Source organism: Chelon labrosus (assembly GCF_963514085.1).
Source record: "Chelon labrosus genome assembly, chromosome: 16".
Classification (NCBI taxonomy): domain Eukaryota; kingdom Metazoa; phylum Chordata; class Actinopteri; order Mugiliformes; family Mugilidae; genus Chelon; species Chelon labrosus.
Genome location: NC_140349.1, coordinates 13,888,748 through 13,903,291, shown reverse-complemented (window position 1 = coordinate 13,903,291; position 14,544 = coordinate 13,888,748). Strand labels below are relative to the sequence as shown.

Genomic DNA, 14,544 nt, shown 5'->3' with positions numbered 1-14,544 from the left:
TCTTGCCATCGCCACCACCTCCTGCTGTTCACTCACTGGTTTCCTCTTCCTTTCTTCCTTTCCCTTTATTTCCACTGTATCTTTTCCGTGCCATCCATCCTCCATCCTCCATCTGTTCTCAGGAAGGCAGAAGTTCCATGCAGGTTTGTTCTTCAAGTCATGAGCCGTGCTTGCCGATTAAAGGGTAGTTATAGTAGGAATGGATCTGAATCATTAGCATAAACCTTAAGCTAGAACCGAGGGAGGCCTGATTATATACCTGGTAAATGCTGATGCATGCGTTAGATGGGAGAAGCTCACTAAGGTATCTGAATATTAATAAAAGTTTTACTGCTAGAATTCTCTTGTTTTCGAGGGGCTGCTGTCACCACCAGTTTAATGGGCTGTCTTGATGAATATACTCAGGTGAAATATTACCTACTACCTTGGCATGATCCTTCCCAACTTACAAATCACACCCACCTCCTTGCGTCTCACTGAGTGTGTCTCCATAATCCAAAGCTGCCTCTCAGATGTACATTTTCCAGTTATAGGTAAGGCAACAAGGGCAGCACAGGAAAGGGCTATTTGGACTATTGAGATGTCGCACGTCACCCCTCCACCTCACCCTCTCTCCCTCTTTTTTCATTTGCTACGTTTCCACCTCGTGGGTTCACCACGTACCCGGGTCGTGACCCAGACCTTCTCGTCCTCCCTCGGCCCCCCTCGGCCCCCCTCCCCCCACTTCTTCCACTCCTCTCTTCCCCTCACCCTCTCTCCCTCTGCCTTGTGTGTCTCCCCAGTCAACTCCTTTCTAAAAAGCGGGGTCTCTTCCGGATTCATGCTGGCCGCAAGCAGAGGTATCCACGGCAACAAGCCTGTGCACGGGGCACGCTAAAACGTCACCGATCAATAACTCACCGCTCCTTCTCCTCTAACAACACATCCCGCTCACCCTGCCTGAAGCACTCAAAAATTTGTGGTCCAGTGTGGTTGCCATAAACGCATCAGACCATTCACAATTTGTCAAGATATTTACCTTATTTCCACAAACAGACTCTAGCTACAAATTGAAAATTAAAAACAGGCACTACGTTCTGGTCCACAAATGCTTGCGTGAGTCCTTTACTGTGAAGACATGTTGTTTTACTATGAGGAAGTTTCTTCAGTCTTCACTGGAAGTGCTGGAGAAAACTCGACTAAGTTTGGTTGTTTTGGCTTAAAGGTCACGATAAACCATGATAAACACAACAGCAGTGGTTCATGGTTTATGACTGTGAGAAGTTGAATATCTGTACTTTTATTTCAACTGATGAAAAGAACAAACCAAATATTCCCTCAAAAATACATGAAAAGACGTGCTCCAGACTGGCTTCCTGCTTTCAGTTCAGCTGCTCATTTATTGCCTCTTCTCTGAGAAATGGTTTAAATGATTAAGCATGTTTTCCTCTTTCAAATTAGTCATATGAACCAAACCAATATGTTTCTGCTGCATTTTTTTTTACAAGCTCCTAAAATACTTCTGTTTGCATGCGATATTCTTTTAGCATTTTGGAAAGATTCAGTGAAGTTCATGGTCTTGAATGCATCCAAACCATTTACCTCCTCTCCCAGCAGCATGCGAGCGTCTTTCACTCTACTCCCCCCCCCCCCCCCCATTCCCTCCTGCCTACCTGAGGCATTTCAGATTGCTTTTATGAAATGCTGCTTCCACTAACATTCCTTGACTATTTAAATTTTAATTTAAATGGCCGGCTTCTGTGTAACACACGCAAGACAAAGAGTATATCATCGTGAAAATGTGGCCGACTTGGCCGGAATTGCTCTGTCGTGCATGACGTTTGCGGCGCCCTATGGATCCGTGATAGGATGAAAGTGGCTGTAGGGTGGGAGTGGTCTCGAAAGCATGCCATAACAGCAGCATTAGGAGTCGCCGAATGTTTTGAGAGCAGCTGCCAAAAAGCATTTTTTCCCTGTAAATAGATGACCTCGCATATCAGGGGTTGTGGTGAGTGATACAGAGTACTTAATGAGACACCTTTTGTATGGCTGCACTTTAAAGCCAATATTTTGATGCTTATACACTCTGCTGAAGGGATTAAGGGAGCTTTTCTGATGGTGGGTGGAGCATTTTCCGCCGTCCCAGCACTACTGCAAGTCTTGAATCAGGTTTCAGTCTGATTTTGCTGATTCAGGTGCTACGATAGGCACATTAAATAAACAAATCCTCAGGGCAGAATCAGTTTTTAGCAATACTGAGCGGTGCACTTGGTCAAACTGCCTCCATAAGTCAGCTAGTCTGTACGTCGTTGAGAAACATAGATGTCTGTTTGTGTCCCTGTTTTGTCTGTCTGTTTATGTGGTGATTGTTATAAAGGTCAGAGGTCATATTTAATATTACTTCACTAACTAACTCCTTTCTAACTAGCTCAGGCTGACTCTCTGCTGCTTTCCTAAGCTCACAGGATAACACCGTGTAGTTTTCCCATTAAGTTCATAGGCATGGACATTGTGATGATCAGTGCCTGACATTACTCAACCCCCCCCCCAAAAAAATGAATATCGTGCCTGCATGTGTTTTAAAATCTCACATTTACTGTCAGCAGTAAAATGGGCTTCCGGGATCGGATCAGGATGAACAATTCCCGTTCATCCCAAACCATTCGGAGCAAGGCGTCACCGCTGCCCCCCGGCTCCGGTGTCCGCCGCACTCCCAGCCAGGAGAACGTCCCCGAGGCCACCAGCCCGGGGAAGGTCCAAAAGAGCTGGAGCTTTAACGACCGCACGCGCTTCCGCACCTCCCTTCGTCTCAAGCCGCGTCCACCGGCTGATGGTGAGCATCACTCATTCGTTAGCGCTCAGAGGGATGATTATTTATGGCATAGTAACGTCTCCTCTCTGCTTGGGCTCAGTGGAGGGTGTTGGGGAGGAGAGTGTGGAAGACAAACCATATTGTGACGTGGCCATGGATGAGGTGATCCCAGCAGTGAAGACACTAATACGAGCTGTCAGGTGAGTCCTCAACAGTCTACTTGCTATACTACCTACACTAGAACATCTTCATGTGCATGTTTGAAGGCCCTTCTTTATTTGTTTGCATTTCCTTGTCTTTTTGGGGACAGGACCAGATCACAAGAAATTATAGTCATTTAGGACTAAATGTTTTTAACAACAGGTCTTGATAAAAGTCAAGAAAACTGCGTATTTATTTTCTAATTACACTTCACTCAGGGCGGTGCAGTGCTGTGATGGTTCGCACTGATGCCTCACAGCAAGAAGGCTCTGGGTTCAAATCCATGGGCCGACTGGGGCCTTTCTGTGTGGAGTTTGCATGTTCTCCCTGTGTCTGCTTGGGTTCTCTCCGGGTACTCTGGCTCCTAAGGTTAATTGGTGATTCTAAACTGGCCGTAGGTGTGAGTGGTTGTCTGTCTCTCTGTGTTAGCCCTGCGATAGACTGGGTCCAGGATGTACCCCGCCTCTTGCCCGATGACAGCTACGACAGGCTCCAGCCTCCTGTGACCCTCCAGAGGACAAGCGGTTACAGAAAATGAATGAATGAATAAATGCAGTTCACTCACCACTACCATAAGCAATCAGGGTGAACCGATACTGTACTTTTCTGATCCAGTATTACACCTAAAATCATACTGGGATCATAACACTAAAAACAATGAAGAATGAAACATTAGACTCCTTAAAAGGTCTTTTCTGGTATCCACATATATTTTTTTGACCTATTATACTTCATACTCGTCGTACCTGTGATGTCCTATGAAATTATGCTACATCACAACTTCAAGGAGCAAGCTGGACCTGCTGTTTCTCTGGTCATAGGTAGAATAACTCCACGTACAGCACACTTATCCGGACCAGGGGTGCTTCTCATGGTTCGCAGCTCACATTAATAGCCGAACACGCTGCTCCTCCATTTAGGCGCTGGCGTGTGCAGATTCAGCTGACGGGGTAGAAATATCCACTTAGGAGAGGAAACTGAACCCTCCACCCCATGTGACCTTGTCGCTCAGCAAACCCAGCTCATTCAGGCCGGTCATGTGTGAGGTAGCGTGATAGGGTGGCGTATTAGAGAGGACGCACACATACACACCATCCAAATGGAGGATCACAATTCAGTCCGACTGCACAGAGACAAATGATATTGTCGACAAGGACAACTGTAATAACAACTGATCAAGAGCATTGCTTATATTGATGTTGAGTCGTTGTGTCTCTTTCTGTCACTAAAGCACTACAAGCTTTCATGTAATGTTTAAGTAGTAGTAGTAGTAGTGTGTGTGTGAGGAAAGTCTCACACTGTCTAAAATCCCAAAACATACAACCTTCTAGTGTGTAAATGTGTAGATATCCCGCACCACTGCCAACAGTATTTGCAATGGAGATATATGCCTCACACACACACACAGACACAGCACAGAGAGTTTTTTCCCTGATGGCGGCAAAAAAAACTACTATTGCTAGCAAACATCTGGTGTTGGGGGCCTCGCCGGTCTCCTGGGGCCGTGGGGTGGGGTTTGATGATAGTGGATTATAATGACTCTGTTTCTGGTCCCTGATGTCAGCACTGTATCCTCACAGCATTTCCTGTAGTAGCGTGATGCTGTGTTTGCGGTTCCATTACTTCAATTACTCTGTGATGCTCCTGAAAGAGGAGGTTGTGCAAACAAGAATAAGTTCTCTGGTTAGCCAACCAAGAGGTCAATGTGTGTATCTTCGCGTCCTTTTGTTTAAATCAGTTGGACTAAATTAGACTTAATCAAACATCTGTTTCCTATTTATTATTCACCTGACCTGTCTGCACATTATTCGGTGCTAACACTTACATCGAAGGCCTCTTCTTGGTAGATACACATTAGATAGATGTTCACCGTTCCAGGGATTTGGCATGATGTATTATTGTCTGATATTGTAATGCCACTGATAGGGCATTATCCTCAGCTTTGCACTTGACTCAGCACATCGCTCTGACCTCAGCTGCTCTGCGCTGCAGACAATAGCAGAGAGGGAGTTCCTTTAGCTGGTGCAGGTGTATAAACAGCAGGTGCTTCTGCGTGTTAACACAAGCGTGCGCATGCGGCGTCTCAGCGAGGTTCATGATTGATGTCGGTGAAACACAGAGTTTCGCAGGCGGCCTTTGTGCTGAGGCTTCACTTTAGATCCGTGCGGTTTAAATCAGCGCCTGGATAAATGTGTGCGGTGCTCTGTTTGTCTGTGGAGGGATTGGTGGAAGGAGCTGGAGGAGAAGAGGAAGAGAGGGAGGAGGAGGTTGGGAAAACAACGCCTGATATATTTCAATGCTGTCTCTACTGTAACTCTCCTTCGCACAAATCCAATACTGCACAAAAACACAATATTTCTCAACGTTTGCAGTCTTGTGTGAAGCGTCTAATTCGTTAAATAAAAAGTTTAGACACGCTTACTATTTATAACACTTTCATCCCGATTCGTCGTCATGGGGTTTTGTGGCGTTTCAGCCTCAATATTTGTGTTTACGCAAGCTTTCACATAGGTGTAGCTTGCCGGTTAGATCCAGTTAACTTAGCAGGTAAGGATTCATAACTGGCAAAGAATCAGAGCTGCCCCTGCAGTGACTCACCCTACTTGGCCCACCTGACTCGTGTCAGCATAATAGTCATTTTTAATTCCCAGATAAAACCCTGCCATTGGAGACTATCAGTGATCCACCTTTGCTGAATTGCAAAAATATTTACATTGGCTTTGCAAGCATTTTGAAGCACACCTGACACTTCCTGTCCCTCCAGTCGTCGCTGGATTTTTACATCTCAGCTTCCCGGCGCTGGGGTGGTATAATATCTTTCAGTGATCTGTGCCAACTTTACTGTACTACTGTCAGTGACTAGAAGATTTCCGGGGGAGTGAGGGGACCCCACTCAAACCTTTATTGTGAAATCATTACGATGACCGGTGAGGAGAGTCAGCACTCTGAAGCCTTTAGAGAATCCAGATCTAAAGCCCCCCCATCCCTCTATATCTATATCCAACCTTTCTTTTACCCACACCTGAGACCCACCAAAATCTGCACTCACCTGCAAAATAAGAAAAGACCGCCTGCAAAAATACCCCAAACGCAGAAGTCATCAAGAAACAGAGTGCTGTGTGAGGGGAGGAGTGTGCTGACGGCTGCTACGGCACCAGCTGTAGACCACCACTCCTCCTCCTCTTCCTCCTCTCGCTCCTCTTCTCATTCGCTTGCACCTTCTCCGCTTCTTTGTTGCAGCAACGGTCACCGCGCAACATTGTGTGTGCTGTTCGGGAAATGCAAGCGCCGCAGACCTCAACAAAGGTTATGTCAGAAAACGACCTCCGCTCATGAGTTCAGATTTCGCTGCCCGTGCGTCGTCGCCCACGTGCTGGTGTGAGTGAGAGTGTACGTATGCTCATGTTTGCGTTTGCGGCATTGTGTTTTTATGTTTGCGTGCGTGGCTGGGTGCTCGGTTACGCGTGTGTGACTTTCTCAAAAAACAGCTGAGCGTTTCTGATTTTCAGCTTATTATGTTGGGTTTAGTCATCTGGGTGTGAGAGATAGGATTTCCTCGTTTCTGCTTCCTTGCCTTCCTTCCCTCCCTCAATTTCTCACACACTCCGTCTCTCCTGGCCTGACTGCTGGGACAATCTATCACAGGGTGGTATGACAGCTTGAGTGTGTGTATATTCTGTCTCGCTTACACTTGGCGCTTCCGGCCCTTTCGTGGTGCCAGCATCTCTGAGCTGCGAAAGTAATGAGAAGGGAAATGAGTGACCCGCCCAACACAGAAAATCCAGACACACACACACACACACACATCCTTAAACTTTCCTCTGCTCCCATCCCATTATCTCCTGCACATCCCTCCAGCATGACGTCCAACCAAGAAGGACTGGAGGAGGATGTTGTCAGTGATGTGTTCGCCGGGTACAGTAGTGCTGGGTCAACATTCCTCTGTGTGTCTCCCCCACTTTGGGATGTGGGTGGTGATGATGAGCTGTGTGCACTGGGAGCAGGAGCAGCTGTGGTCCACCACTGGCTCCGGCACGACTGTCACACTGACAAAAGAACAGAAACGGGAGATAGAGGTGTGGGTATGTGTTACTCATTCCTATTTGTGGAAATGTGCTAATTGCTGAAACAGCAAATACTGATAACGAAATGTCTCTGGGAGACGGTGTCATCATCACAATATATCCACATGGTTTAGTAGGTTTCTGACTGCTCTCTTTATGGGGCTGTTTGGGAACGATAAGGTCGCGCTGACTTTAATTAATCTTCTAACTGTCGTGGCGGGGCCTCATCGCTTGATAGCCTCCTGTCTATGCATTTTTCCAAAGGTTTACTGTACATCCGCATGTATGGGCGCGTGGCGCAGAGCCCTTTAGGCTCTTTAAAGGTGACAAGATGAGTGATAACAGTGATTGTTTTGTGCTTGTGTACGCAGGATCTTGAAGTTCCTTGTGGCCAAGAGGAAGTTTAAGGAGACGCTGCGTCCGTACGATGTGAAAGACGTTATAGAGCAGTATTCAGCTGGACACCTGGATATGCTGGGCCGGATCAAGAGCCTGCAGATGAGGTAGGCTTCCCACATGAAACCACTACGGCTCTGCTGCATAAAATCTAGATCTAAAAAAAAAAAAAGACTCGCAAAAACCTAATAATAAACATCAGGTTTTTGAATTTCTGCTTTTTTGAAAAAGGGTTTAAAGCTCAATGAATGACATATTATCTTTTGTTTGCGCCACATGGCAAAAATTAAACATAGCTTTATGGGGTCTTTTTTTCTGGGGAAATTATTTTGTGTTGTCAAAGCGGCACTGTTTGGAAAAGGACAGGCATTTTCAAAAGAGATGAACCGCCTGTCTTTCACTGCTAACTTCAACCAATTAGTCGTTTCCACTATAGACTGTTACCACACCTAAAACACACCTGTAGCTCCTCAGAGGACGCTGATTAGTCTGAGCAACCACAAGCACGTAGCTTGAAACCTGGCTAAGGAACTGTCCAGCATCAAACAATCAAGAGCTTTGGACAGAACAAGCGATCTGTCTCCAGTGTTTAGGTAAAATAAGATGACTGTAGCTTCTAACTGAAGACAAAACGTTTAAACTCATCCTGAGTCAATTAGGAGAAAAGAAATCTCTTAGTTTTCATATTTACCATGATCTCTTCCTCTTGTGTTAAAGGGTGGACCAGATCATTGGTCGAGGAGCAGTTCAGCCCGATAAGAAGGCGCGCCCTGAAAAGGGAGAGAAGACGCCACCAGAACTGGAGTCACTGGATGAGCTAAGCATGATGGGACGTGTGGTCAAGGTGGAGAAACAGGTAACAGGGACAGTTTGATTCATAATGTGGGACAAGCTGACATGAATAAATACAGGAAGTGCATTTAGCTATAAGCTGGGAATGATGTAATTGGGCATTTAAAAGCTAAAGCTCCTCTTCCACTACTTTCATCAGTCTCTCTGCTCAAGAGCCTTTAACAAGTGACAAGGTGTTGCTTAGCTTTAGCTTAGACCAGGACAGACTGATGAGTGTCAAAGACCCTTGACACACTCAAGTCTTTGTGTGTGTTTGTTCAGGTACAATCCATAGAGAACAAGCTGGACCTCTTGCTCAACTTCTACTCCCAGTGCCTAAAGAAAGGCTCATCTAACTTCACCCTGTCAACCCTCCTGGACCCCGACCTGACGTCTGACTACCAGAGCCCCACGGACCAAAGAGACCTCTTCCCCTCCGCTAACACACTCAACATCTCCCAGTCCGACAGCGGCAACTTGGAATGACGCTGAGCCGACTGAACACAGACACAAACCCTTTACAGTACGTCTTCCAAAGGCCTGACTCTGAGCAGCCAGATCTAGATGACTTCTCTTCACTTCATATTTTTTTTTCTTCTCTCTCTGCAATGACTTTTTCCCGTCCCATCTCAAATCTGCATCCTCAGCCCCTTTCCCTCATGTGAATGTTTCCAGAGCTGGTACAGACGGAGGCCACCAAGTGGCCCCACCTGACGGGGAGCCTCAGCCAAAGCTGCTCACCGCACACGCCTCTCAACTCGCTAGAGGAGGACGGAGATGAAGAAAGGACACACCAACGACTATTACTTGACTACTGAACCACTCTCACCCACTCACCTCATGCTATATATCTATGCCTTCTTTAAAGCTTCAGCTGTACATAATCAGACTGAGCATTGAAGTGTTTTTAATCTACTGAGGAATCAGATTTTCTCCCTGTCGTTGTTTTATTTAGTTTGGCTGCTTGTTTCAGCAAACTGGGAGAATTTTTGAGATTTGACTGACATAGATGGCACTACAAGTACAAATGAAGTGCTCCTTTGGGAGGGGTCGGGCAGACTCAGCACGCCTACGCACCAAACATCCACGGTACTCTGTCTCATCCAAACAAGGGAGCTTTAAATGCGTAGCTCCTGCTTTAATAGCTCAAACTTGTCACATGGAAACACAACTAGAAGAATGCGTTGGAGTGACTAGGGTGTTTTGATCTCCATTCCCTCACCTAGAGCTTTGCTCTCTGACAAGCCCACTTGCAAAAAAAGAAAAACCACAACAACCCCTCATTGTTACCTAGCGTTCAAAGGAAGAATGCTCCTACTTATTTGGGATTTAAAAGAGCCAAATGTTCTTTTACAGATCCAGAAATCTGCAATGTTTCAAAGGTTACTTTACCTCTTGGAGTATTTCCATGACCTAAATTTGTTTTTCAATGAGCCCTTTAAAGCTCTCTCTAACGCCCGCAGTCTTGACATGCATGTGCTCCTCAGACCAGTCCTGTAGATGATACCTCTCAGATCCTCAGTCAGAATTGAGACGCAGATACGACACTGTATTCTCCTCTTTTGGTCACTCACGTCCAGCCTCAGGTCAGGTTTTCACCATTTCATCTGGTTCAGACGGTCAGTAACACTTCCTCCTAGCTCTGCCGTCGTCAGATATCACGTGCGCTCGCGGGTGACGCAGAGACTTTTTGGCCAGTTTGGTTCAGTTTCAAATAATAATCCGTAAGGCATCCAGGTCTAATGCATGAATTCCACACCATTATCCTCATGAATGCATGAGTCTTCGTTTCCAGCCAGACGGCTTCAGCTCAAAGAGAGTGTGCAGGATAAAGCTGACTGTCTTCGCCGGTGCACTTTACTCTCTGCTCCTGTCTTTTCTGGTTTCGTTCCCGGTGGTGTTTGCTCGCTAAATGCTCTGTGCAGATGGACAAAACTGGAGAGTGCACAAATGCACACATGCAAACACACACGTTATAGACAACGAAACCAACTCTTTAACTTAAATACTTGGGCACTTGATAAATATACCACATGTTTTTTGTCGTGTATGATTTCATCTTCCGTTTTGATTTCTTTACTGTAATTGTGTTTATGCACTTGATTTTTTCTAATGATTTCGGTTTTTAAAGTGAATGTAGGATTTAATTTAATGTATTTAATTCAGTTTTTACGATTTTTAAATAAATGTAGCATTTATTTTTATTTTTTAAATCAGTGATGACACAACTGTAACCACACGCAGCTGATCAGGTCCACGCACTCCACTTGCAGAGCTGTATATTTTTTTAACGTCTTCAGATCATCGCTGCCAGCTTCGACTGAGAAAACATTCGCCACGGTGTATATAGCAAGTCAAGACATTTCTTTGTGTCCCTGCGAGAGATTCATTAGTTTGGTCCGGTCAATCCAGTTTGACTCAGGTGCTCCAGTTTTCCATTAAAGCCAACCTTTAAACAATGAATGTACTTCATTGCTCTGTCTTTTTAGATCTATTTATGGTCTGTCGTTGCCATGAGAAATAAAAAAAAATGGCACTTCAGAGCTTGCTGTCAGTGTCATACAAGTTTTGCATTCATGTCATGGAGAAATGCTAGGTAGCTTCATTGTTTGGCCTAGATTACGGCAGCCTATTTATTAGAGGCATTATTAAACTGTCACGTCATTGTCACCAGGAATGTTGAGCTTCATGAAATTATATGTGAGACCACTGTATTGCATGTTGTTGTTTCGTATAGGGGGCGTCCCGGTATTAGAAGAAAAACAAATCTTGAGACAAGACATGAAAGGAAATGACCTGTGCCTTCTATGCCCTCGTTCTGCAGCTGTCATGGTGCAGCTTTCTGTCTCACCCTTCAACATGAACTATCAGTACGCCACATGAGGATAGCCATGCTGTTTTTGTTCAAAACCTTGAACTAATTGAACACTATAGAAAATGTTTAGATTTAGTCTTCCGTGACTGCTGCAAACTTTGATATTTTCTGAGAATACTGCTGTGTGTCCAGCATATCCGTGTACCTCTGCCAGGACCTCCTCGCATCAACACACTGTATTAAAACACCTGTCAGATCTGGAGGCATGGACGTTTGTGTCGTCAAACTCTGCAGGCATGTGTCCTTTCATTAGCATGTCACATAGATCAGAATGGCTTCCACACAACTACCTCTGAGGCCACTAGGGGGCGCTAGTCTAGTAAACCGAGTAAGCGATTGTCTAACTGACTGAATGCTATGCATGACTCAATCTGCACGTTCTCTTTTTCCACTTCTTCTTCTTCTTCTTCTTCTTCTTCATGACGTCCTATCATCCATGTTTCACTGACATGTGTCGCCATTTGACATTCCAGCTCATTGCTCTTTAACCGCGCTCTATAGGTGTTGGAACTGTTGTTAGGATGAAACACACACCGATCAAAGCAATAAGCGAAATGCAAAGTCTTCCGATTCCAATTGATGTGTGAAATATGGCGCTGATTTATTTTCTGATCCAATGCACAACTCTATTTGATCTTTTAAAGAGATACGATAATGTGTATCTGCTGTGGATAAAATTAGATCACTTGACTAACTTATTAATTTATTTGTTTCAATAAAGCTCTTTGGACTGTATGCTGATGTGGGTCTGTGTATGTGTTCAAGCTCAAAATAAGATGCCTGTAATCATTTGTGTGAGGCAGGTTGAAAATATTTTATTGAAATACTTAAACAGGACAAACTAATTGATCCTTCACCTCTGTAATTCTGTAAACTGTACGTCTCTTTTTTTTTATGTCACGACGTAAAGTTCCCAACACCATAGAAGTGACAGAACAAAGTCACATGTCGCTTGAAAGGGTCGACAATCAAATAAGCAAATGTCTGCTCCTCCTCTCGTGTTCCAGGGAAACATCGACCGGACTCATCCTACAGACAACAAATAATACAGTGAGGTTAGGATGTGTAGTATCAATCTATACACCGCTTACCTTTTTGAAACAGTTTCTGTAATATCCTCATTCTTAAATTTACAAAAGTTGCATTGCAATTGCATTTACATAATATTTATATGGAATAATAATTATTTTGAGGTTAAACTTACAGTGTTAAAAAGTGCATCCTAGAGAAATAAAGAAACATACTTGTGCTACAAAGACTCCAATGATCAGTTCAGTTTAAGGTTAGTTAAAGATTGCCAGATTTGATTGTCTCCTCAGTAGCTAGCATTCATCAGCCAATGGCTTTGAATCATCAGCTAGAGCCTGATTAAATGTTTTCTCAAACATCTTTTGCTTCCTCTAAATTACACGTGGACACAATTGAAGTTATTTACTTGAATGGCTGAAACACGCTGACATTTTCAGTCACTTACATAGGCACACACTTTGGACACTCTGGACACGACACTGATCCTCTTCGTCTCTGGGTCCTTCTGCACGCTACAAAATGAACGAATCTCGATATCATTATTATTTAATGACTGGTCTTTGCTTTAAATTGAAATAACTCTGAGAAATACTCTTGGAGCATGTGTATGGAGTTGGATGAGACAGGCGTGATGGGCAGATTGCGCTCACCTGATCAGATCTTTGTATATTTGCTTTGTGGTGCTGATGTAAGGATCGATGGTGTCCTCGTACTGACAGAGCTCTCCCCCGAGACACAGATGCTTGAAGAGGCAAAACAGGAACTCCTTTCGTTCCTCTCTCCCGACCGCATAGTAGTGCTCAGAGAAATCGTCCTGCAACATCTGGAGGAACCAGCGAAGTCATGAACTTACTTCATGCCAAAAGAGATAGATAAAGACAGACGGACAGGGGTAGAGTCACCTGTCTGAGCTCATCGTAGTCAGAGTAGACATCATGAAAGCATTTCACTACATGTCCAGAGGGCCTCAGGATGCCGCAGACGTAGACTGGATCAAAGAGCTCCATGGAGACCTTAGTGCACGGCACTGGCTCCACACTCACAGACAGCACTGGCTTGTCTATAACACAGGTAAACAAGAAAGAGATTAGACTGCAAATATTGTCCAGCAGATGAGATCAATTTCCTGCTATCAGTGATGAAAGGACCCCAGAGGGACATGACATACCAAGAGGCACAGAGAGGCCGGCCTCCATCTTTCTAAGAGTGGAAACAACAGCAGGATCTCTGAAGAAACACTGAATATACATTGGGAGTAAGTTAATTATTAAGCATTACCCTCATATTTCTGTATTAAATTAAAGAGTCTCACCAGTGCAAACGTTTCGTTGCTGTAAGAGGAGAAGCTGCTGTCAAAACTGTAAGACTGAGCTGAAATCCTCCCCAACATGGACCTGAGTTCAACGCACACCTCAATTAAAGACTGGACAGCCAGGAGAGAGACACAACAGGAAACAAAAAGATAACTAGCTAAACCTTCTCACCATTTCATTAACCGCGCCAGGGTGTCTTTGTCCTGTAGGAAAGTGAACTTTTTATTTGGAAGAGGGTTGAAAGAAAAAGTTGCCTCTTCCGCCATCTTTACTTAATTGTTGTTAGCTTGCGGAAACGACAAATTCTCGCTCCTGCTCACAAACAAGCGGCAGGTTTGTAGGCGTTCATTGGCCAATCAACGGCAAGCTTAAACACTGACAACCAATAAGCGTCTACTTTGTTTAGTTTGTTCCGGATGCACGAAAAAAGGTGGAGTGACATGTCTTTTTTTTTTTTCTATCTCAGCTTTATCTCGTGTACATGTTGCTTGGCAACGGACGCCAAGCTCCTTTACTAGAACGTTCTCTTTTAAACGGACTTATTTATCTTATTTATTTAACTTATTATTTATTTTGTTGCACTTAGTGTTTATTTCACTATTTATTTTTGTTTCAACGCAACATTTATTTATTCTGTTTATTTATCTTTCCGTCGAGCATCAGGGTGAATAAACATTTGCCTGCGGTTTACCTTAGCAGCCACCAGGGGGCGACATTGTTCTGCTTGAATTATCAGCTACGGTCTGTTTAGATGTTTTCTCAAATAGCTTTTGTTTCCTCTCAATTACATGTGGACACGACTGGTATTTCTATCTTATTGAATAGTTATTTTTGTACTATTGGCTGGATAATTGTGACTTATAAGATATGGGAAATGTGAATATATTTTTGTAGAAGTTAACATGTTCTTTATCTGTACAACAGGAGAATGTCATTGTACTTTTTGTCATTGTCAATAAATGTTATAAAAAAAAAAAAAATGTGGACACCAGGGCAACATTGTTCTGCTATCGAAACACGTTTGTTTAGGTGGATACACTGTTT

The 14,544-nt window shown here is 44.2% G+C and overlaps 2 protein-coding genes across 2 annotated transcripts in view; one reads left to right on the top strand and one right to left on the bottom strand.

The window, feature by feature from the left end:
• The window catches only part of kcnq4 (potassium voltage-gated channel subfamily Q member 4), a 44,911-nt gene extending 33,035 nt beyond the window's left edge, over positions 1-11,876 (top strand). Inside the window, exons 10-16 of the mRNA XM_084563355.1 lie at positions 123-143; positions 783-839; positions 2,583-2,812; positions 2,892-2,991; positions 7,428-7,559; positions 8,170-8,308; positions 8,566-11,876. Of these exons, the coding sequence (XP_084419481.1) occupies positions 123-143; positions 783-839; positions 2,583-2,812; positions 2,892-2,991; positions 7,428-7,559; positions 8,170-8,308; positions 8,566-8,769 (883 nt within the window). The 3' untranslated portion in view covers positions 8,770-11,876. The remainder of the gene's footprint in view (positions 1-122; positions 144-782; positions 840-2,582; positions 2,813-2,891; positions 2,992-7,427; positions 7,560-8,169; positions 8,309-8,565) is intronic.
• Positions 11,877-11,987: 111 nt separating this feature from the next.
• Positions 11,988-14,039, bottom strand: cfap300 (cilia and flagella associated protein 300). The gene is made up of 7 exons (XM_084563376.1): positions 13,672-14,039; positions 13,500-13,581; positions 13,356-13,425; positions 13,090-13,247; positions 12,838-13,010; positions 12,633-12,699; positions 11,988-12,187 (listed from the first exon to the last, which is right to left on the bottom strand). Exons 1-7 carry the CDS (start codon positions 13,764-13,766, stop codon positions 12,056-12,058), a joined length of 777 nt encoding a protein of 258 aa, XP_084419502.1. The 5' UTR covers positions 13,767-14,039; the 3' UTR covers positions 11,988-12,055.
• Between the last annotated feature and the right edge of the window lie 505 nt (positions 14,040-14,544).

Excerpts from the sequence above, each read along its gene's own strand:
- cfap300 (XM_084563376.1), bottom strand. The coding sequence starts at position 13,766 with ATGGCGGAAGAGGCAACTTTTTCTTTCAACCCTCTTCCAAATAAAAAG. Across the intron at positions 13,582-13,671 it reads CTGGCGCGGTTAATGAAATG|GTCCATGTTGGGGAGGATTT; the intron begins GTGAGAAGGTTT and ends CGTTGAACTCAG. Across the intron at positions 12,188-12,632 it reads TGTCCAAAGTGTGTGCCTAT|GATGAGTCCGGTCGATGTTT; the intron begins GTAAGTGACTGA and ends TGTTGTCTGTAG.